General features: G+C 50.2%; 1 protein-coding gene across 1 annotated transcript in view; it reads right to left on the reverse strand.

Moving 5' to 3' along the window:
* SVOP (SV2 related protein) overlaps positions 1 to 25346 on the reverse strand; it is a 393561-nt gene that overhangs the window by 167709 nt on the left and 200506 nt on the right. Inside the window, exon 4 of the mRNA XM_086943094.1 lies at positions 16405 to 16503. Coding sequence (XP_086799220.1) covers positions 16405 to 16503 — 99 coding nt within the window. The remainder of the gene's footprint in view (positions 1 to 16404; positions 16504 to 25346) is intronic.

The raw sequence follows: 25346 nt of genomic DNA on the forward strand, positions 1-25346 counted from the left end.
TTCTCTCGGTGAACGCACTTCCTTTCGCTCCGGGCCCGGACTAGGCCCGAAGCCGGGGGCTCAGTTGCTGTGGAGGGCCGCCGTCCCCCTCGGCTCCTGGGTGTAGCACTGCTGGGCCGCTCCTCAGACGCCCGTCTCGGCTCTCGCTCGGCCCCCGGTCCAGGGGCCGACACCGATCCTCCACCTCTCCTCACCGCAATCCTCTCCCGGCTCGCTCCTGCGGCAGCCAAAGCCAGGGGAGCCCCGCAGGCACCGGCCACCCTCCGCCGCTCTCCCTCAGCCTCGCGCCTCCGGAGGCCGAATCCCGGCCGCGCCGTTCTCCGCCAGCAGCGCCACCAAATCGACTCCTTTGCGGCACCGGGTGGTTTGGCTGGCTTTGAGGTGTCGATCAATCGGGGGAAAAGGGGAGATAACCCGCTATTTAACAGAATTTAGGGGCTTAGGGCCGGGGAGCCTCCGAGAGCGCATCCGTTCAGGCAGCCATCTTAGCCACTCCCCAAAACAAAGACCGTCCATTATCTTTTTGACTCACCTCAGGGTGTGTCTGATGATGGTGGTGATGAGAATTTCTTTCTCACCCCTTACTGCCCAGATAATGCCTTGTACATGGATTTGTAAAAGGCCAGTAGGCTTGATGCTTCTTCTGAGGTGGGCTTGACTAGCAAGTTGGGCCACCAATAGAGGAAAGTGCCTCTTTTGTGGTGGTGGTCTGCAGGGCAGCGGAGGATCTGGATGCACAGCTACGTTCAGCTGAGACAAAAATTAACGTCCTCACAGAAAGTTTGCAGCTGAGCCAGCTACTACTGTGTCTATGCTGCATCTTAACAAGGCCCTCACTCTTACCTAGATGGCTACTTGCTCAAAGCCTTGTTCCTTCCCAACTATAAATAGTGACACAGTCTATTTCCCTGCAACCCTATTTTATTTTACCAAATATTCTACTTCAGACAGGCTTGTGGTTCAAATATAAACCAGTAAAGTGAAGCCCAACTAATTCCCAGCTTCCTCTCTAGATCGGGAATTCACATGGATTGAGGTTTTTGGCAAGTCTAGCACTGCAGTAGGTTAATGCTATTTGGTTACTGGCCCACTATACACATGCCCTCTCGGACATAAGCAGCATAATCTTAGCAATGGTCCTCAAAGACCTTAGGGTCTAGTTGGCTCAGAAAATTCATGATGGACAAGAAGCAGCAATTATGTTTTCCACACTGGCCTAGATACTAATGATTGCCTGGCGAGGGCAGTTAGCACTAGTTTTGGACTTTGTTGACACATGTGGATGCATTCCATAGCGCTTCTGGCAATATACAGGCCTCCCTTCTGGATATGCCCATTGATGGGTCATGCATTTTAGGTGATAAGGCAGACTCTGTATTAAATCACTTTAAGGAAAGTAGATCTACGGGCGTTCCTTAGGTCTGTTGACCGCTACCAAACAGTTTCCACACCAGTTAAAAAAGTCAGAGCCTATACAAAGGCAGAGACAGTCTTGTCAACCTGTACATTAGTCACCCCAATCCTTTTTAGGCCGTGGAAGTGGGCATGGCAGACAGCACACTGCCTACCAGGGACATCAGTTCTTCGATTTCTCTTCACCCTCTGCAACAGCCACCAAACAACTTTAGTTTACCCTTAGTGGGACACACCCAACCAGTGGGGGGACAAAATTCCTAATTTTCTCCTAGCGTGGCCATCCCTCACATTGAAAAGATGGGTCTTAGGAAATTGTTCAACATGGCTATACCCTACCTTTTCTTTTTGCCATGCCAAAATGTCCCTGCACATCAGAACAAATTTTAGATGAGCACCTGTCCATTCGTCTGCAAGAGGAGTGAGTGCTGCTCTCCAAGGGTGCTATCCAGAGGGTACCCGACTCAGAAAAAGGAACGGGTGGAGAGGGTTGTTACTCATGATATTTTCTAGTTTCAAAGTGTAGCCCAGAGACCCCGTCAACTGACATGAACACCTCGAAGACGGAATGGTGGGTTGCTGACTCTGCCCCTGTCCCTCTCTTCAATCCCCGCAGAACGAGTGGGCCGACGAACCGAGCGAGCGAGAACCGTACGAGGAAGAGGAGAACGGCTCCTTTAATTGCACATATTTGTCACTGGCCGCCCCGCCCTCGGAAAAAGCAGGACACAGCGGATTAGTTGAAAAGGAGGAAGCCTCGGGGTCAGCGGGTGACGTCACGGAGAAGGAGGCGAGATCGGGAAGTGAGCGTCGAGCGAGGTGGAGCGGAGCAGACAGAGTGGGAGAAAGCAGTGTCCAGGAGAAGCCAGGAGGTCAACGTCCCCACGGTTCGCCCAGCCGCACCCCTGGAGGAGTGTGGCTAAGCCAGGTGCGGTGACGGGTTACAGACTGGGTGGAGAGGCGGGGAGACGTCCCGAAGTGAAAGCGCTGTTTAAGGAACAGGCGCCTGGGGCACTGAGACTGTTTTGTTCCACTCACGCGGGCTCCTTCCTTTTCCCCCCCCTTGCGTCCCTCACTACCTGCACAGTAATTTCCACCTTCTTGTATATAAATATTGTACATACACCACCAGCGGTGATCCCTCACTCCCGGTATCCCTTAGGGTGTAGAAAAGAGTGTACAAGTGCCTAATAGCCGCCTATCTTTTCTTTTGCTTCCCGTTACGTAGGCTGAAGACCACATAACCCTGACGACTACAAAGAGACTGTCCCAAGAGAGAGCCCGAGTTGGAAGGCGCAGAATCTAGCTGCAACAACGGACACAGCACGATTCACCCGGGAAAGACTGTCCAATACTAAAAAAAATCATATATTAAAATAAAGCCTTACATACCACGACCCAGTCTCCGGTCCCATTCATCAACCCACCACACAAAGAAAGATGAGACTATGCATATTTTGGACCTTTGGGCTCTGAATGGTCAAGCTGTCTCAGATTCCACCTACGCCTGGACCTAGGTTACTGGATGGTGTCCTACAGGATGTATATTTTTAAATACTGGTTATGCAGTCTCACAGATGGCATCTGCAGGTCAAGGTAAGCCAGGTATATTTTCAGTTTGAAATGCTCCTATTTGGTCTTACCTGTGCCCCTTGAGTGTTCACAAAAGTGATGGTGGTGGTTACTAACTGCTTCAGAGGTTGGGGATACCAGTTTTCCCTACCTCGACAACTGGCTGTTCAAGACAGGCTCACTACAGTCAGTTGTAGTCTACCTCCAGACGGCGGAAAAGTTCCTGACATTACTGGGGTTCATTATCAATGAACCAAAGTCACATCTGACTCATTCACATAGACTTCCATTCACTGGGCTATCTTGGATATAGCGCAGTGACAGGCTTTCCCTCCACCACAATGAGTCCAGGAAATGAAATGAAATTGGGTTTTATAGAGTGCATTACTACCCGGAGGCCTCGTAGCTCTGTGGAAGAGTTGGGTCAAGGGGTCTGCTGACAAACTTTAATGGTAGAGAAATGTTTTAAGTTCTTTTCTGAATTTTAGTAAGTCGGGCTGGCTACGCAGAGTGGGAGGCAGGGAGTTCCATATAGAGGCAGCGTTCCAAGAGAAGGAGCGACCGCCCCATGTAGCACGTTTGATTTTGTTCTTTGAGGCTAGAGATGCTGTGCTTGAGCGCAGCGGTCTCTGAGGGCGGTAGGGGGTAGCTAGGGAGCAGATCATTGCAGGTGTTGTGTTCCACATGGCCTTGTGCATTATGCACATCGCCTTGAATTTTACCCTGGCCTGGATGGGCAGCCAGTGTAGTTTCTTCAAGGCGGCATATCCTGAATCTCGTCGTGAGAGGCCAAGAAGAAGGCGTGCAGCCGCATTCTGGGTTACTTGATGCTTCTTGGTTGTGCTGATTGGTGCACCTCGGTAAAGGGCGTTCCCGTAATCGAGGCGGGACAGGATGATGGCCTGGACCATTATCCTACGGGCTTGGAAAGGGAGGAGAGGCAGTATTTTCCTCAACATTCTCATCAGCCCGAAACAGATGGCGGAGAGTATTGTAGATTGGTGGTTAAAGCTTAGGGTGTCGTCTAGCCATACACCTAGGCTTTTGATACGGTCTTTTGGCTCTGGGGGAGTACCCATGCAGGTCGGACAATCTATAGGGGGTCTTGGTACAGCTGTGTTTCCGAAAAACATGAGTTCTGTTTTGTCCCCGTTTAATTTTAAGTGGGACAGGGCCATCCATTCAGTTACTGCTTTGAGACAGCTGCTCAGGTTGTGGGAGGTGCTGCCAGGCTGGTTCAGGGCTACCACTAGTTGGGTGTCATCGGCATAGGTTATGATTTCAAAACCGAATGGATAACAATCCCTGCCAGCGCTTCCATGTACACGTTAAAAAGGGTTGGGCTCAGGGAGGAGCCCTGATGTACGCCCTGGTTGGGGTGCCAGATTTTAGAATGGGTGGCCCCCTCTACCACCTGAAACGTGTGGTCCTCCAGGAAGGACCGTAACCACGTGATGGCCTTTCCTGCCACTCCGCATTGTACTAGACGGGAAATTAGGATGTTGCTATTTCCGGTGTCAAAGGTGGCACTGAGATCTAATAGCATAATTGCTGTGGTGCCGCCTTGATCCATGTGCTTCCGGACTAGTTCTGTTACAGTCAACAGGGCAGACTCTGTCCCCAGTTGAGGGTGAAAGCCAGCTTGTGAGTCATGGAGTAGGTGGTTGGTTTCCAGGTGAAGCATCAAGATGGTGTTGATATGCTTCTCAAGCAGCTTGCTTATCCAGGGGAGGAGCGAAATCGGGCGGTAGTTGGCCATTTTTCCAGGGTCGAGATTGGGCTTCTTCAAGAGAGCCCTAACTTGTGCACATTTCCAGGCTTTTGGTACTTTCCCCATAGAGATTGATGAATTCAGGATATTTAGAATGGCTGGTCTAATGGTGTCAGCCACCTTTAAAAGGTGTCGCGGAGGGGCAGGATCGGTAGGGGATCCTGATGTTACTTTCAGCATTAGGGTTTTAAGGGAGTCTTCCTTTAGCGGCGGGAAGTCCGCTAACTGGCAGGCAGAGGTTGAAGGGATATTGCCTGTTTCGGGTAAATGTTGTTTAATGGGTTTAAAGGAAGAGGAGATGGATTGGATCTTTTGGTGGAAGTACTCTGCTTGACTGTCACACCGGTTCTGTGCTTCGCTGGAGTCGGGGGGGATGGGAGGGGCGCTAATCAGGGATTTTGCTATCCGGAATATTTCCTTCGGAGTATTGGCTGACGTTCTAATAATGTCCTCATAAAATATTGCCTGCGCTGATTTAATTTCAGCTTTGTATTTCTTGATAGAGTCTCTGTAACTACTTTTGTCGAGCGCCCTGAGTGTGTGTCTCCAGATCCTCTCTAGTATCTCTAGTGTCTCTCTAGGACATTTGGGCTATGATCCTGATGTTTCAACCTTGGTCCAGGATCACAGTGAGAGCAGCTCTGAGACTTCTTGGCCCTTGAGCCTCTTATATCCTACTTGTGAGCTATGGTAGGTGGCATATGTGGGGTCTTCAGTTCCGTTGAGCTCAGCAGCCAAGGAACTCGAACAGATGTCACACAGATCTCATTGGAGGTGGCACTGGTGTCTGTTCTACTGAAATCTGTCCATCAACAGGTACCTCTCCCCCAAACTTCTGACACATGTTCTGGGACTGCCCCTCCCTACAACGATACTGGACCAAAATACACCAAACATTCCTCTTTTTAAAAAAAAATCTTTTTATTATTTCAAAACACAGACAAAACATGAGAAAGGACCATTACGTTTACAGATAGTCCCACGTCACACATTCGGAAAGGCATCTCTATAATTCAACAATTCAACAATGCACTTTGGATCTCAAATCTGAGTTTGCAGCTCGACTCCGATCCCCTTCAATACCAAAATAATTTCCGGTCATCCAGAACTCTAAATTGTTATACAATATTCTATGTATGGCCATCCTCGACACCCAACAACCCTCCCCCCCCCGCTGCCAATGCTGTGACCCATTCAACAAGTGTTATTAATGTACAACTCTAATGTGTGAAGAGTGTGCTGAGTGTCTCCCCCATGGTATTAACATTTCCGCCATTACCCGAAATTTTGGAGATCACTCCCTGCGCCAAACTCCCCAGGACCCGGGGACAACGCCTACGACCGCTCCCCCTCCATCAATGTGCCGGAGTCCGAGCCAGTGTCTCCTTCCGGTAACCTGAGCTCCAGCGCTAAAGTCTCCCATGCCTGCGCCGCCTCCAGGGCCCTATCGCTATGGGATCTGTGGGCTTGCTGCAGTCGCACGGTCCCCTCGCTGCCCACCCACAAAAGCATTGCCGCTTTCCATCTACCAAAGCTAGGGTCAACCGCTGACTTCCAGTGTGATGTAATTTCTCTTTTGGCTAAAACTAGCCCCAGGTCTATAAACTTGCTAGTTAACTTATTTTTACTGGTGTGTGAAAACCAGTGTAGCAGGCAAGCTCCTTTATCCAGTACCACCTGCCGTCCAGTCACCTTACAGAGCAACTCAGCCACCTCCTCCAAATATGTCCCCAACTGAGGACAGTCCTACAGCATGTGGCTCAGATCCGCACCCTGTAGGCGGCACCGGGGACAGTTCGCAGTGTCAGTCCAAAAATACTGATTGATCTTAGCTGGCTTGAGATACGCCCTGTGTAAAACAAAGAATTGAATTAGCTGAAACCTAGCGTTCCTTCCACGCTCTTTTGAGTAACTGCAACCAGGCTGCATCCGGGATTGCCTTATCCAGGTCCAACTCCCAGTGCTCCTGCAGTTTCTGCAGCGGGTTAAGCCCTTCCTTTAGCATCCGTTTATATAAACAGATAACCGCCTTACGTATGCCCGCCGCCATCACTACATACCGACACCCTCCGCTCGTTTGAGGTTCAGAGAGGCCAGCACCCCAATGCTTCTGTATGGCAGCGGTCAGTGCCGCATGCATCAGATAATGACCCTGCGGAAGACCAAATGTTTCCTGCAATGCCCCAAAGGGAAACAACCCGCCATCCGCATAAAGGTCTTCCACCATCTGCAAACCAAGGCGCTCCCACTCCGCCAGGGCAGACCAATCACCGCCGTGTGGCAATGCCGTGCTCATGCCCAGTGGTATTTCAGGCGCGTAAGGAACCGTTTCCAGCAGAACCCCAAGGTGCCCTATATCATAGATAAATCAGCAGTCCTCAGTCGCTGATCTAGATCACGAAAGATAAGACATGTCTTGGCACCTCCGGCGCCAGTCCCCTTTCCGGTCCCCGAAATTCCGACGCCACAGCCTGAGTGAGAAATTTAAATTGCGCTGCCAAATAGTATAATTCAAAATCAGTAACAGCAAGTCCCCCCTCAGCTCTCGGGTGCCTCAGAGTATCCAGCGCGACTATACTTCATCCTGCACCCCAAATGAAACTGCCCACCTCGGAACGGAGCTGTCGAAAGAAAGCAACCAGCACCTTTATCGGCAGAGTCCGGAAGAAGTATAACAAGCGGGGAAGCGTCACCATCTTCAAAAGCGCCACTCGACCTGCCACCTACAATGGTAAAGACCCCCAAAACTTCATGCTACCTCTCAGACCCCACATCGCTCTCCCAATGTTGCCGTGAAAGAGGTCCCCCTGATCATGATACACCTGCGTTCCCAAATAGGGCAGGCACCTTGGCTCCCACACCAAATCGGGCGGCAGTGTAGGCGGGTCACATACAGTAGTCACCGGGAAAACACAGGTCTTAGACCAGTTAACCCGTAGTCCTGATATATCTCCAAAGCGGGCCAAAAGGGAACGTGCCCCCTCCAGAGCCTCTCCCGCGTCACCCAAAAACATCAGGAGGTCATCCACATATAGCGAAATATAGTGTGCATGAATCGGAGCCGGAGCCCACTATATTCCCTCCTCATTCTAGCTTGCGCCGCTAACGGCTCTATTGCAAGGGCAAACAACAATGGGGATAGCGGGAAGCCCTGTCTGGTGCCCCGTCCCACTGGGTAGGAAGAGGAAAAATTCCTCCCCACCCGGACTCTAGCTGTCGCAGACGAATACAGAATTGCTGCCCACTGAACGTAACCGGCACCAAGCCCAAACGCTGTCATGACTGAAAACAGATAGGGCCATTCCAGGCTGTCGAACGCCTTGGCTATGTCAACAGAAAGGACAAGCGCCTGCCCCTCCATTTCACGGCCTCCATCTAATATTCCTATCAACCTACGTATGCTACTGACGGTATTACGCGTAGGGATAAAACCTGCCTGGTCCGAATGCACCAACTGAGTCATAAAAGGAAGGAGTCTCGTAGCCAGCACCCGGCTCAATATTTTATATTCTGTAGTGAGCATAGAGAGAGGCCTGTACGCAGCTGGGTCAGTCGGCGGCTTTCCTGGCTTGAGGAGCGGGACAATGATAGCCTCTCTAGGAGAAGTCGACATTATTCCCGTCCGTCTGGCTTCCTGATATATCCCCAATAATCTGGGGGCCAGGAGATCAATATATGTCACATAGAATTCAATAGGCAAACCGTCGCTGCCCAGTGTTTTGTTGCGTGCCAATTGCTTAATGGCACAGCGAATCTCAGCCAAAGTAATATCCTGCCCAAGCTCCTTCGCCTCCTTCTCCTCAAGTACTGGTAACTCCAACCCCTCTAGAAACACCCGAGCCTCTTCCTCACCAGTCTGCAAGTGGCTGGTATAGAGAGTCGCATAGAAGGATCGAAAATGGTCGTTTATGAGATGCTGCTCATAGTCCAACTATCCTAAAGGGGAGGTCAGCGCCAGAATGGGTACGCATATAGGAACAGGGTCAGCCAACCAAGCCAGCAATGTGCCCACCTTGTCTCTCTCCGCATGCGCTCGAGCCAAGAAAGCTCTATGATCAAAGCATCTGAGGCGCTCCACCCCCGCTGCACCATCTCCCTCCGGGTCAAGACCTCGTCGAGTGTGCCAGTGCCACCTGAATGCGCCCTTTTAGCTTTGCGAAGAGCTAGCTCGCCCGCTTCAATGTCCCACAACAGCAACTTTCGAACCCCCACCCACTTGGCAATACAGATCCGGCGGACCACCACTTTAAAAGCATCCCATTCTAGGGCCCCCGTCGTAGCTGATCCCACATTGTCGGCAAAGTAGTGTTCTACTCCTTCCCCCAACTCCGCACGAAATACCTGATCTTCCAGCACCTCTGGACACAACCTCCAAATCGGGATTCTAGGGCGTTCCAACTCCCAGCAGAAGTTTACTAGCAGTGGATTATGATCCGATATGGTACGCATAAGGTACTCACTACTAACCGCTAATGACGCTAATCCAGCGCTACACAAAATGGCATCCAATCTAAGATGCAGATCATGTAAAGACGAATAATATGAATAATCCCTAGCGGTCAGGTGTTGCTCTCGCCAAATATCAATGAATCCCCAATTGTCTTGCCAGTGGGTCCGAGTCCTAGCTAATTTATTGATCGGGCCGTGCCAGTGGAGTATGGGTTTCTATCCGAGGTAACATCCATGACAGAGTTAAAATCTCCCCCCATTAACACTGGTGTCGTGAAATAGTCTGCTAGAACAGAAGACAAAGTCTCCAGGAAGGACGCCTGATCTACATTGGGAGCATAAACAGAGCAAAGGGTCACTGCATGCCCATACGGACGTCCTCTAACTGCAATATAAAGGCCATCAGGGTCAATCAGTTGATCCAACACTTGAAAGGGGACTCCAGCCCTAACCCAGATCAGGACTCCCCGTGCAAAAGCTGAGTAAGTGGTATAGTAAAGCTGCCCTCACCACCTGCGCTGCAAAGCTAGCCCCTCAGCCCTAGTTAAATGTGTTTCCTGTAAAAAAAGCCACCTGCACACCCCTACGGACCAAGTAGGAGTGGACCGTATATCTACGCTGCATGGAGTGCAATCCCCGAACATTCCAGGTTATGCATTTCACATCAGGTGACGAACCCATGCCAACAATGGGAGAACCACTCAAAGCAACCCCCACTCTCCGATTGCAAGGAGGCGGTATCAGAACCCAAATGCACAATTGAAAGGTCCATTTTCCCGATCAAATTCAGCAGCAGACAATATCCCTTAACCAAACTAAGTCCATCCCCAAACAACCCCAACCCACCCAGTACATCTTCCCCCACCCCCAGAACAGACACCAACATCGTGAATCCCATCCAAACTACCCCAACTATGTGCCCTATGCAAAGCTAAGGCAAACAAACTACAATCCATCCGGTGGGGGGTGGATAGGGCCTAGAAAGCAATTCACAATGAACCACCAACGCAACTATTGTCCGCCCTCAAATCCCCATGAGTACTATGTCTCCCAGGTCCTCTCAAAGCCCCGGCTCAGCTCTTGCACCCCCTAGCTCCTAGCCCCTCCCGATACAATTCTCTAGACCCTCGCATACCCATTGCATCGCTATAAGCCCCAAGCAAACGAGAAAGAAGTGATCATAATACAGCATTCCAGGGCAAAACTCCCAGTCCTCAGCTATCGTTACATTTACTCATCTAGCAGTCCATCTGCAGTTCCGGGAGTGACTGTTGGAAAGCATGGATCGTCCGACGCCGAGGACTCCGCCTCCGATCGTCCCTTGTCACTACTATGGTCCGACGCCCCCGGTGTAGTCTTCAACAGTTCTCCGGAGATCGCTGTCACCGCTTCCAGGGCCACCCTCCGTTCCACGGCCGTCTGCGAGTTCGATGGTTTCTGCAGGCCCCGTCCACGGCGCCGCAACCATCGTGATCTGCGAGGCAGAGATTCTCTAGCCAGTTCCCGTGCTTCCACTTCTTGGCCATCCTTTCCTGCTCTGTAGGACTCCAGCCACTCCCATGAATCTTCCGGCGTATCGTGGTAGTGTGTCTGTCCGTCAAGCACTATGCGCAGCTTGGCTGGGAAGAACAAAGAATACTGAATCCCTTCTGCGCACAACTCCTTCTTGATAGTCTGGAAGGACATGCGGCACCGTTGCGTATCAAACGAGTAGTCCGGGAAAAGAGTAACCTTACTGTTGTCCACTTGGAAGGGGCCATCACTACGGGCCCTCCGAAGGAGCAAATCACGGTCACGAAAGTGTAGGAGCCGCGCCACCACCGGCCGCAGGGTCGTCCCTGCTGCGGCGCCTTGGCTGGGACCCGGTGTGCCCGCTCTAATGTGTAGAAGCACGATAGCTCCTCAGGAGCCACCACTGTTTTAAGCCAATTTTCAAGGTAGCTCACCATATCCGGCCCCTCGATTTTTTCCGGGAGTCCCACCACGCAGAAGTTATTGCGTCTGTTCCGGCCTTCCGCATCTTTGGCACACCGCTCCAGCACAGTTAGGCGATCCAGTACTCCCGCCATAGTCGCAGACAGCGCCGTCTGTGCAGGGCCCACCTCCTGAAGCGCAGTTTCAGCCTGCTTCACACGGTCAGCAAGCTTCGAGTGTTTAACCCGTAGTAAACCTAGGCCTGTCGCCACCTGCGCAATGTCCTGTTGAAGGGCGACTCAAGAGTCCGCTATGGCCGCCAGAATCTTGTCCAGCTGAAGCTGAATCCTCGGGTCCAGTGGCAATTCTTGTTCCTCCCCATGTTCCTGAGATGGAGAGTCAGATCGTCTTCTTTCCATGCACGGGGCTTGCCCATGGCTGCGGGCGGCAGCGCACCTCAATCCCACGTTGCGGGCCCCTACAGGCCTTCCGACCTAGCGACCTAGACCAGTGGGTAATACCACCCTTACTTCCACCAGGGCTCAAGGATCTTCTCGCGTCGCAGCGGCAACCCCCTGGGCAAGCCCCAGCTATAGTGTGCCATCCAGTGTGGGCTACCCATGGGTTCTGCTGGCCGCACCACTCCAGGTTCCGGGCCTCACAGCTCGCCGTCAGTCCTGCAAGGCCCCCTTAACGTTCCAGTCTAAAATGGCTCCTCACAGTCCCGTGCCAGATGGCAAGCCCAGCACTGCTCCCCAGCACCGCGCTGCCGTGCTAAATCCGCAGCTCCAGATCCGGCCAGCTACTGCACAGCATCTGCAGTTCAGCCCCTCTCCAGGGCATCAAGCCCCCAGCAACACGATGTTAGGCTGCCGTCCGCACTCACGCTCATTGGTTCTGCGAGGGGGGGTGGGGGGGGGGGGGGGGTTCCCACTGCCAGTATCTGCCAAATCGGCCAGCTCCAGGGCCACTCGCAGTCTCCCCCAGCTGCCCTGTTAATGGTCTCTAGGGACCCAAAGCGGCCCAGCCCCCAGTCCTCCGCGCCCAGCGATATCCGGGAGGAGGGCTCCCCAAGGGGAGCAAACACCAGCCCCCACCGGTCCATGTTGCAGGGCGAGGGCCCTCAGTTCAGGCCTCCCAGCGGGGCGCAGTCAGCACTCAATCGCCCCCAATGAGACCGGGAGGGCTCGGGCCGGCCCCAAAACCGGGCACCCTGTTTACCAGCTCCAATCCCGCTCCAGGCCCTCCATGATCTCGGAGGGCCGAGCTATTGATCCCGGTCCTCCGGCGGCCACAGCGTTCCCCTCATTCTCTCGCCGCAGCTCAGGGATCTCCTCTGCCCAGGATCAGTGCCGCAGCAGTCCCGGTGTGTTGCGCTACGATTGGAGCGCTTCCCACACCGCCGCCACCACTCCTCCGCTCCTCAGTCGACGCCGGTCCCAGCTCCCGGATCAGACAAAGGAGCTGGGCACCATCTTGATTTTTCCGGCAGCCGGCCCCGCTGCAGCTAACAGCCGCTGCCGCCATCGTTCCAGGCCCGAATCTGGGCAAATTCCGTCATCCTTCGCTACTACGGGGCCCCCCACTCAAGCGGCTCTACTTGGGGGCCCCAGAGACGCCTACATCAGGAGAATATAGAGGATCAGGCATGGAGCTCTGTGCTCACGCAGCCAGTCCCATCGGCTCCTAAGCCACGCCCCCACCAAACACTCCTCACACTGGTTAACCTACCACATATCGATACATGGGAGGTCTGTGCCTTGGGAACCTACAAAAGGAAAAAGTCTGAAAAATTACAATGGTGGTTTGCCTCCTTCGCCCTAATCCTTGCGAAGCGAGCAATAGCCGTGCACTGGAGAGCCCCTTCGGGCCCCCCGGAGGCTGGCTGGGTAGGAGCAGTAAGTAAGTGGGGGGCGGCGGAAGAAGATACCCTAGGGGAGGAGGAAGTGAAGGGAACACGCAAACATACCATTTCCCTAGAGTGGACAATTCAAGCAGGAGACAGCAACAGGTAACACACCAGGGCCATCCCCGCGACTCTCCACAACACCCCCAGCCCACCTAGTCCGATACTGGGAGAATGAAGACCCAGTTTGGTCAGTTGCGCCATGTCGTTTGCCCAACCCTGTCAGGGTCAGCGCCCACCACCACCAACAGACCGCCCGTTCCCCCTCTGGGGCCCCCGCGACCTTCGCCTCTTGAACCAAAGTTCTGTATATCCTCCACCCGCCACATCCATTCGCCCCTCTTCGCCCTCGGCAACCCCTCTCCCCCTCCCCAGATTCTCGGACGAAGTCCATCCCCACAGTTTAGAGTTTGGTTTCCGTCGGTGAGTTTGATACTGCCATACACCTTGAGCATTGGACACTGACAGCCAAGCGAGGGGACATATAGACAGACACGGGAGACACCATGCATATATACCTCCGCCAACGCGTAAGCTCGTGGGACATGACAGAGGTAGGCACACTCTCGTACAATTAGCTTACTTATCTGCACATCTAGGAGCGAATGTGATCTACCCCACCGAGCGGAGGGCACCCCATCAGTTACAGTTATGTTACAATGATGATCTTTATGGGAATTTCCTATGTATATAACGATTGCCACAAGATTGATATGATGGCCCACTTGGGACTCTGTAATTACAAAACCATAATAAAAAGATGTAAACAAAAAACAGGTACCTCTCCCTTCCCCACCCAGCTTTAGGGCGGTGATGGACGAAACCCTGCATGGGTGAGGAGGTAATCTAGGGCAGGTGGAAATCAGAGAACTCTGGTTTCTGTCAAAGGCCCGGCTCTACATCAATCTGTGGGAGTTGTGGCACATTTGTCTGACTCTAAATTCCTTCCTGTGGTCCATCAAGAAGAAGCTGGTGTATATTCTCACAGAAAACATTACCACCATGTGGTCTTGCAACAAGGAATAGAATGGGAGCGTCTCTGGGTTTAGGAGGAGCACCAGGGTATTACCCTAACCACAAATCACATGTCACACTTCCTGAATGCCAGAGTGGGCGAGCTGAGAAGGTTGAGTCTGGCAGATTACTGGTGGTGTCTACATCCCAGGTTTGCGCAGGGCATCTTCCAACATTGAGGGCAACACTAGCGAGATCTTTTCGCCACCGTCAAGAATTTTTTAAGTTTTGCACATTAGAGAGTCTGAACACAAGACAATATGCTACGAAAACACAAATTCTAGATCCTAGGGGATCTAGTTTCTATTCATGTTTTTAGAGTAGGATATTTGGTATATGTGTCTCCCCTCTTACACAAGTAGCGTCCGGTTCAGTGTCTCTAATATAAAAACATGAATAGAAGCTAGATCCCCAAGGATCCAGAGGAGCAACACGAATACACATATTTGTGTTTTCGTAGCATATTGTCTTGTTTTTAAAACTCAAATGGATAGCGTATAGGAATCATTAAAACCAAATAAAGATCTTAAAATACATCGGAACCCTGAAGAAGTCCATATGAGGTCGAAATGCATTGGCAATTGGTGATTATGGATTTTAAGAAATTGAGAAAAGAATAAAGATTTTCATAACTACAAGAAAAATCCATCAGTGTTTCTTTACTTTTTGGGAAGATCTTAGTATACTGTTATCTGAATGTTGTGTCTTAAAATGTGTGGAGTATAAACATGTTCCATTCACATGATCTATTAGTTGAGTGCTGGGTCACCCCTTGTTCAATTTGTTCTACTGGCACTAGTGGCACTTTTTGTTAACATATTCGCCACTCCGCAGGTACAGCAGCCGTTACGGCACACTGGCAAAGAGGCAGACTCTGGCAGGATCCAAGATAGGACGCAGGCCTTTGTCCTTCTTGGGCACCAGAAAGTAGTGGCAATAACAACCTCGACCTAATTTTGGGACAGGAATGAGCACAAGAGGGCCAAGAGGGCCCAAGCTTCCTGTACAAGAAGGGCCAGGTGATCCTCCGACATGCGATGGACCTGAGGTGGCATGGAGGGAGGGGTAGTCTAGAAAGGACTACCTGCAGAACCCACCTGTCCAATGTGATGGTGCGCCAGTGGGGGAGGTGATGGCGGATCCTGCCGCCCACTGGTGTTTGGTGCCCCTGATCTGCGCAGATGAGCTGTGACCACTGGCATCACTTTCATGAACACCGACGGGCACTGGTAAGGATGAAGGGGAGAACAGTGAACTGAAAATGCGCGTGGCCTACCGTGAACCGTATATAGCGTTTGTGGGCTGGCAGGAAGGAAAAATGAAGACTTTTTTGTGTGGATCTGGCTCCTGGTATAGCAAAAACCTGTTTTTTTCTTATCGGAACAACACCAGGCAAACTAATCACTTGTGTATATGGAAAGACCCAGCTGTTCCCATTCTAATTTTACATCATCCCTGTTCACAGGGAGCATGATGAAGGGCTATGGATACACACATGATTAACAAATACTTTAATATTACATGCAGGGACAGGTCTCACTGGTTTTGGGCAAGTTATTTTTGCCTTGCATCCACTCGACAACCTCCTGCACATTCTTCATAAGCTCCAACATTTATTAATTTTTATAAAAATTTCTTGAGCACTGTAAAAAGTGCAGTTATGAAGACTACCCTCTGGTGTCATGAGTAAGCACGAGTTTAACAAAGGCCTCAACATAAGTTACTACTGTTAGACCATGTAGTTCTTTTTCCGTAGTTCCAATCTACAACCTTCTACACCCTCTTAATTCTGCTAGTGTTTTTAAGTTTTACAGAAATTCTAAAACTCTAATCTCAAACTAGCAGAAAATGCTGTTCAAAACTGGGGCTATGAACAGTTACACGTCTAATGGTAAAGTTAGTTTTAGTTTAGTAATGACAGAGGCACGATAAAAATGCTTATAATGTAATGTAACATTTAGAAATCGAACTGCTATTTGGACTAATTATACTACCCGTTTTGCCCAGACCCCAATAAACATCCTCCCTCACACCCTTTATTTGCCTCTTTGCCTTTTCTCATTTTATTAGGCATGAATCGCTCCCAAGGAGGCAGAAAAGAGTTGATCAACATAAAGATAAAAATACAAACATTGCATTATGCATTTCAAAACTAAAATCCATATACTGGAAGAAAAACAGCAGGTGATCAAAGGGGGCTAATTACAATCGAAAATACTGTGTTATATATAGACACACACAGTCACCTTATAAATTCAATAAGTACAGTGACAAGAGCATTAAAGCATGAAGAAACACACATGCATCAGCCTGGAGCAAGGTGGGAGACATGGAGACAGAAGGACAGCCACAGTAGGGTTCCTACCGACGTGAGCAGGGCCACCTGCCAGCTCGGCAACCTCCACTCGCAGTGCAGCTGCGGCGCCAGGATACTGAGGATCATCATCTCCATGGCATCGGCCATCTGCAAGGACAAAGTTGGTAAAGATGATTAGCTCCTGAAGATCAGAGCAGCATGTGTTATTCCTGAGACAGATGCGTGTGTTATTTCTGAGGCAGATGCGTGTGTTATTTCTGAGGCAGATGCGTGTGTTATTCCTGAGGCAGATGCGTGTGTTATTTCTGAAGCAGATGCAGGTGTGATTCCTGAGGCAGATGCGTGTGTTATTCCTGAGGCAGATGCGTGTGTTACTCCTGAGGCAGATGCGTGTGTTATTTCTGAGGCAGATGCGTGTGTTATTCCTGAGGCAGATGCGTGTGTTATTTCTGAGGCAGATGCAGGTGTGATTCCTGAGGCAGATGCGCGTGTTATTCCTGAGGCAGATGGGTGTGTTATTCCTGAGGCAGATGCGTGTGTTATTCCTGAGGCAGATGCAGGTGTTATTCCTGAGGCAGATGCGTGTGTTATTCCTGAGGCAGATGCGTGTGTTATTCCTGAGGCAGATGCGTGTGTTATTCCTGAGGCAGATGCGTGTGTTATTCCTGAGGCAGATGCAGGTGTTATTCCTGAGGCAGATGCGTGTGTTATTCCTGAGGCAGATGCATGTGTTATTCCTGAGGCAGATGCGTGTGTTATTTCTGAGGCAGATGCATGTGTTATTCCTGAGGCAGATGCATGTGTTATTTCTGAGGCAGATGCATGTGTTATTCCTGAGACAGATGCATGTGTTATTTCTGAGGCAGATGCGTCTGTTACTCCTGAGGCAGATGCATGTGTTATTCCTGAGGCAGAGGCATGTGTTATTTCTGAGGCAGATGCATGTGTTATTCCTGAGGCAGATGCGTGTGTTATTCCTGAGGCAGATGCAGGTGTTATTCCTGGGGCAGATGCGTGTGTTATTCCTGAGGCAGATGCATGTGTTATTCCTGAGGCAGATGCATGTGTTATTTTTGAGGCAGATGCATGTGTTATTCCTGAGGCAGATGCGTGTGTTATTCCTGAGGCAGATGCATGTGTCATTTCTGAGGCAGATGCATGTGTTATTCCTGAGGCGAATGCGTGTGTTATTCCTAAGACAGATGCGTGTGTTATTTCTGAGGCAGATGTGTGTGTTATTCCTGAGGCAGATGCGTGTGTTATTCCTGAGGCAGATGCGTGTGTTATTCCTGAAGCAGATGCGTGTGTTATTCCTGAGGCAGATGCGTGTGTTATTCCTGAGACAGATGCATGTGTTACTCCTGAGGCAGATGCGTGTGTTATTCCTGAGGCAGATGCGTGTGTTATTCCTGAGGCAGATGCGTGTGTTATTCCTGAGGCAGATGCAGGTGTTATTCCTGAGGCAGATGCATGTGTTATTTTGTAAGCTGAACTAACACATGCAAACAGATTTGTTAATCGCACTCATTGAAACTTGTTTTTATTCATTAGTGGACAATACAGTGGGAAACATCCTTTACAACGCAACTTTTACCACGCAGTGCCTTTACATCGCAACTTGTACAATGCAAACCATTACAACGCATTGCGCTGGGGTGCGCTCTAGGATAGGGAATAGATTTTATTTACTATCCAACACCTTCCCTACTATCCACGGGGACTGGAGTTGGAATAGTAAATTAAACTATTCACTATCCAGCACCCCTCAACACTATGCGTTGTAAAGGCATGCGTTGTAAAACTTGCGATGTAAAAGCATGTGTGGTAAAAGCATGCGTTGTAATGTCATACATCCCAATACAGTACATCACATATTATTGCGCATGGAGAAATATGCAATAAGGAATTTGGGTGGGGCACGTAGAATCACACAATCTAAAATACAGCTAAAACAGCCACTACTATGAGATCTTGTACAATGCCAACACCCCCTCTTCAAGGACAACATGAAATAAAGTGCACAACTACACATTATAGCATCAAACACACAGAATCATTTTTAAGGAATGAAAAAACGTCCAAAGAAAACAAAATAAGAGACATCTATGTGGTAGCATTAAAGTGGCAGGAGGTGTAATCGTACACAGAAACTAATCAAAAGCAGGAGGAAAACAAAGGGAAGGAATACACAGGACCTGAGCCTCTAGAGCATTGGGAAGGACAACTGCTCGGCTCGAGTGAGAGATTATCTGGAGGGTGAAGAGAGAGAGTCAGTCGATGTGAGGTCCAACAAAAAATTACGGAATTACGGGCTAACTAGACTCCAGTAATATACAGTAGCCACTAGGGAGCCTTCTGGTCTCATGTAAGCCCCCCAACAAATACAGAGCACACATCTATTCCCTTCTGCAGGGTGTCACAGATGTCTCCCCTCTCCACCCCCCCCCCCCCACATCTGCACAGGCAATGCATTAACATTTAAACAATCAAGGGAGGGGCTTCCGGGGTCACTGGAGGCGAGGCAAAAACTGCAACCTGGAAAAGGGCAGACACCACATCCCCCGGCACCACATCTGATACCAGAGTCTCCAACAAACCCCTCACATCTCTAGGTCTCGTTCTGCCTTCTCATCAATGTGGACTAGGTGTAGTCTCCACTCTTTAGCCACACCCCATTTACTCACGTCAGCCATCCATTTATCCAACAGGGGGTGCAAGGCGCGTCCAGTGTATTGCAATACGGCGTTTAGCCAACACGTCAGAGGAGGGCGAACCTATATTGCATTTTGGACCCAGTTTTCGGGGTCTGTAGAATGCCTTAATTAGGACCCCTGTGACATCCTGTATCACCCATAACAAGTCAGACAAATAATTCTGCAACAGCACACAATCCCCTGTCATGTGGAGGAAAGCCACTGCTTCCACCCCACACCGGGGGCACATCGGGGTATGCTGCAAATAAAACTTGACATTCACTGAGGTGTGAGATAGGTGCGATGCAGATAGTGAAATTGTGTGAGCTTAAAGCGGGCATAGCTGGCCACCTCCCGGACCTGTGCAACTCCCTAACCAAGAGGGCCAACGGGAGGTCCGGTAACCATCTATCACATCTACTCTAGGATCCACCTTCAGGGTTTTATATACATGGGAATTTAACCCCCTAGAAGAGCTCAAATCAAGTGTCAACATCAAGGTCTGCGACTACTCTGGCTCGTCTGGAAAAGACAACCATACCTCATGGGCCGTATGCAAAATCTTTGTATATTGCAAAAGTTGACCAGCTGGCAACCAATACTGTTCCCTCGCATCTGTAAAAGAAAGGCATGTTCCTTTCAGATACGAATCCCGGGCCGTCAAGCATCCCCCAGAATACCACTGCGTAAGGGCCATTACAGCCCGTATGGGACGGAAACTGTGGAGCCACTGGAGGGGGAGTAGGAGTCGACCATATGGGACCCTACGGAGAACCGCGCGGACCACCAATTCACAAACACTGGCAACCCTGACGGACCATTAACGGGGACTCCGGAGCCACCATTGAGCCTATCATCAGACAGCTGAAAAGGTCCGCCGCCACGCCCCATTCATTAATTGCGCTAATGGGTCCAAAATTATCCATTTTAGTTTTCTTGAAGGATTGAAAGTGCTGGAAACAGGCTAAACTGGACAATCCCCAGATGGCATCATACAATGTTCTACCATAATATCAACGTTTTAATATCAACGTGTACTATATTGACTACACAAAATCGACTACCAACATATTTTCATGGAAAGCATATCTGGAGTTAAAAACATGAAATCTATATTTTCCTGTATATGCTAACCTTGAGTATATTGGCAGCTGTTATTGTAGAGTCAATATATATGCAGGTGGATGCTACTGAATGTAGTATTGTGACAAACAATTTATCTCATGCCTTACCTTTGTCATTTTTAACTTCCACTCGCAAAACACAATACACTCTCTTCAAAATATTGTCAAGAAAAGACGTTTCAGAGTGCGGGCCCTTCCATATAAGCTCCCCACAGGCTTCTGGTGACAAATCATGTATATTTAGGAAGTCTTAGGCAACATCCACAGGTGGACCAGAAAACATGGTAGCAAGATTTCTTCACTGTACTTCTTCACTTGAACTCCAATCATTCTGACCAACCCAATTGTTAGGAAAGCTAGGGTTGATGGATGTTGACCTGGCTGTTATAGCTTTCATCTAGTAGGAGCTGTCATTCGGTCACTAACCATAACTATAGTCCAGTCTAGCACCATATTGCCAAGATAACTCTATATAGGGAAGAACAGATTTACTATTCTTAACTCCACATCTACTCAGCTTGATGATATGTTGGCAATTGAAATTGTAGAATTGATACAGGCCGGGTGTTCTGTCAGGGTACAAGGGCACCATATAAAGTTTGTAACATAAGAATACCCATACAAGTCCCACCTGAGCACTCCAAGAAGTCTAAACAGTGTAGGAAAAGTAAATATCATCCCTACAGTACTTACTTATGCACGTGTAGTAGGCCTTTGGGGAGACATCACCAAACTGGATACAGTTCAAGCGAAAGAAACTGGAACTGCTCTCGGATACCAGAGGAAGACGAGGCACGTTTTTAGAAACATCTTTCGTAACTGGTTGGGTATGAAGTTGGATAGCTACTGCTGTATCTGTTCATTCTATATTCAGTGGCAGTGTGAAGGAGGGACAGAAAAAAATGAGTCTGTTCACTCCCTGTTTTGAACGTGATTAAGGGGGAGGGTGTAATAGCCTCTGAGCCCACATGATGTCAGACGTTAACAGCTGCTGACTGTCCTGCCCCACAAAGTGCATCTTCGCCATCTGCTCTCCACAATTCAAAGACATGCGCAAAGTGGGCCATGGCCCAGGACCCCCAGCTTCCTAAGGGCCCCCTGGGAAAGTAAACTTTATCTCTAGCTCATCTCTGCCTATTTCTGTATCTCATCCTCTTTCCTTGTATCCATCTGTCCATCTGACCCTGTCTCTCTATGCCCAGTGTCATCTTTTGGACTTTTGGCCCTCTGGAAAGACATTTCAATTGTTTTTGTTTGAGCCCCGTATCCAACGATCATTCTGTATCAAGCCGGCTTCAATTAGATAAAAATGGGTAATAAAATTCAAACTTGTTACAAACATGGACCCCCCAAATATGTACTGGCCCAGGGCCCCCAAAATCCTTAAAACAACACTGCCACAATTGCAAGGAGGGTGCTAACTGTTGTTAAAGCCCTCAAAAGAAGGCAGTAACCTTTAATCATGCTGTTCCCATCAGAGTTCAACAGGCTTTCTGTGTGCTTTCATTTAATTGGTCCTCTCTCTAGCTCTCTCACGTTTGTAATTTTGCTCTGTTGGTTCAAGCATCTTAGACTAGATCATTCAGTGGATCTCTGCACCTCCAGAAGAAATCTGTGACGCCTTTAGGTAGAGGTGGGTAAGCCAACAAATTCATAATGACCCAAGCAAGGCCCCCTAGGGGTCTGGCATGTCTGTAAGAGCCAAACGATGAGCCGAGCAAGGACAGAATCTAGCGCATAAATCATGCAACAAATGTCATGGGAAAATACAATTAAAGCACATTAAAACTCTAAATATTTTATTTCCTCAGCATCTGTATTTAATTTTTACTTATTAGAGTATACATTTTCCTTTAATGACATTAATTGGAAATATTTGTTTTTAAAGATATACCTAGAAGCTGTCTTTTAAAAAAAAAAAAAAAAATGTAAGCCAAATTAAAGGAAATACATTATAATTTAATTTTAATGACACCAGCTTCTACTGATTTAACTAAAACAGACCAATTTTGGGGGGGCGTGGCTAGCAGCCGATCATGGCGGCAGCATAAGGGACAGGCTCCGCAGCTGAAGCGGCCTCTTCGACTATCCGATTCATAATCCGCCACAATTTTCAAGCCCTGCAGGAGGGTACCAGAGCCTAGGACCGGGCGGAGCAAGTAGCGAGAAGCGGCGTTCAAATCCGACGCCTGGGGACCGAGTTCCGTCGAGGCGGAGGCTTGGCCTACTTCAACCGCCTGAACCGGGACCTTCCCTGATCGAGTTGCCCGACAGGAAGTACTGTTGTTCCGGGGGACTTGGGCCGGAAATGCCCGCAGGACGGCCGAAACCCGAAAACTACCCAACCAGACTGGGCACCACCTACACTCTGAGGAAGTGTGACTGCACTATCGCACTGTGACTGACACCCCCGGCCCTGTTCGCGGACGAACCGGCGGCCACAAGCGGAGGGCAGCCGCCATTTTCTAAGCGGGAAAAAGTCACTGCGCACTTATGGACCGTTAGCATATTTCGCCCTGCAGAACACCCTACAGGCGCCCGGCTGATGGGCAAGAATACACGCAACTGACTACACCCGGTTCGGAAGCACGATACGATCCCCCGGAGGTCCGGGGAGGGCCAGCTCGTTGGTACCAGCGGACGTTTGTGAGGCTCCCTGGCCGGGCTCACGTGTGGACGAGAGCACCAACACTCCGTAGCCGAGGTGGGTGAGCCACTCCGGACAAACTGGAGCGGAGAGGCCCGAAAGCCACGAAACCCAAAAGCATGGCAGGGAAAGGACCAAAGGGCGGCGCCACGCAGACCCGCATTGAACGATACACATCCGACAAGCCAGCTACCTCCCCAGTGACGGGAAAGGACATGGGGGGCAAGACTGCAGATGCCCCGGGAGGAAAGAAGGCAACGTTAGAGGATGTGATGCAAGCATTGGCTCAGCTACAAACAACGGTGGGCTCGATCTCCACGGATGTCACTTTGCTTAGAGCCGACCTCCACAAAATGTCGGAGAAGGTTAAAGACATGGAGGAGGTCACCAAATCCCTCGTGGAGGATGTCTCCGAACTTCAACAGGCAATGGGGAAGATGGCACAGGACAATAAACTGCTGCGTGAGAAGCTTGACGAGCAAGAAGGGCGTTCTAGGCGGAACAACATCCGTATTATTGGAGTGCCGGAGTCGGAAGGCACAAGAGCCATGGACTTGTTCGTGGAGAGCTTAATTACGAACGAACTTAAGCCTAAGGGCTTGTCCACCTTTTTCTCCGTGGAAAGGGCCCACCGCGTGCCAGGCGGTCAACCGAAGCCGGGGGCGGCTCCGCGGCCTATAGTTGCCCGCCTGTTCAATTTCCGTGACCGAGACGCCATCTTGCAGGCGGCTAGGACCTCCCCTCCTATCAAACTTCAGAACTCCACCATAGCCTTCTTCCCCGACTACACGGCGGACGTCGCACGTAGGCGAAGGACCTTTTTTGAGGTTAAAAAAGAACTCAGGACACGAGAACTCCTGTACTCCATGCTCTTCCCTGCGAGGCTTAGGGTAGTAGCAGAAAACAAAACTTGGTTCTTTGACACCCCAGAAGCGGTGCAGGACTGGCTGGAGGGATGGAGACCGGGCCACCACCCTCGACGAAGAAACCGGCCCTCAAAGGGCTGAAATGCAGAAAGACATCCGGACTCACAGGCGTCGGGAGGGGGCCCTGTGAACAGCTCGCCCTTGGGAGAAGAAGGCGGACAGGAGGAAAACGAGGAACAGTGATCTCCAGAATTCCATACTTTATTTGACTTATAATGCTGCGCACACGCTACCCGCCATTGGACACTGGGTGATGGACCTCCGAGGGTGTGAATGAGAGACCGCTGGCAGCGGAGAGTCCCTCACCCCGACGCGCAAGTACACTGTTTTGGGGATGGGGTATGCACTCTGCTCAGTTGGGGGGGCGGGCAGTTTTGAGTCCGTATAGCAGGGGGGCAGGGAGGGGGGTGGGTAGGGGCACACGAATGGTTGAAGTTTGGGACCACTTGGTCCTGCAAGTTCTGGTTTTGCACACACACATGTTCGTAGGTATGACTCAGTATTTGGAAAGCATCGCATGTCACTGGGACGGCCGGATGGCAGGAGGCACGGTAGAGTCGCACCTGCCTTACGCTCGTCTCCGCACAACACCTCACTCATGGCGAGAAGGCCTCACGGCCTATAGTGATCCCTCCGTAACACTTAGTTCCTCCGAGCCTGATCACCAACAATTCTTATGGCCAGGGTAGATAACCACACTACACCAGCCCCGCTGCAAATCATGTCATGGAACGTTAGGGGCATGGGCGACAAGATCAAGAGGGGCCTGGTACTGCAGGGCATTAAGAGACAGGGACCCACCCTAGTCCTTTTACAGGAAACACACTTGATGGGGGCGGCCACACGGGCTCTAGACAGGAGGGGATACCGTATGATAGCACACGCTGAATTTACCTCAGGGTCACAGGGCACAGGCATATTGCTACAGAAGTCTTCCCAGTACATAGTAAAATCCACAAAAATAGATGATCAAGGCCGCTTCGCAGCAGTACATGGCCAGTGGGAGGGTAGACTGCTAAACGTGGTCTCCGTTTATATCCCGCCGGCGCTACAAACAATAGCACTGCCGGATCTCGGCAAGTTCCTGCTGGAACTCCCTGAAGGGGATTTACTTATAGGTGGAGACTTTAACATGACACTCACGAACACCCTTGATCGGTTCCCCATACGAACGCAAACTGATGGCCCTAGCAAACTCCAGACCTTTCTAGAAGCGCAGGGCTTAGTGGATGTCACTACACCCAGATCAGCAACAGTACACCTATTACTCAGCGACACACAATAGTCTATCAAGGATAGACTACTTTTTCACATTGGGCAACGGTCTCCTCAACATCGGCGAGGCAAAGATACAGCCGAGGGGCATCTCGGATCACTCGCCGGTCACTCTGACCATAGCTAGCACGGGCACCAAACGTAGAAGGATGTATCCGATCTTTCCAGGGTATCTCAAAGTCCCACAGATCAGTAAAGACATTAAGAAAGTGACCCGGCTCTATTTTGAGGAGAATCAGTCCTCGGTAGACTCCCCTTCAATACTGTGGGAAGCCTACAAAACAGTGTTCAGGGGTCAGGCTATTGCGGCGATAACGAATCACAA

This window comes from Lissotriton vulgaris, chromosome 11 (genome assembly GCF_964263255.1).
Source record: "Lissotriton vulgaris chromosome 11, aLisVul1.2, whole genome shotgun sequence".
Lineage (NCBI taxonomy): Eukaryota > Metazoa > Chordata > Amphibia > Caudata > Salamandridae > Lissotriton > Lissotriton vulgaris.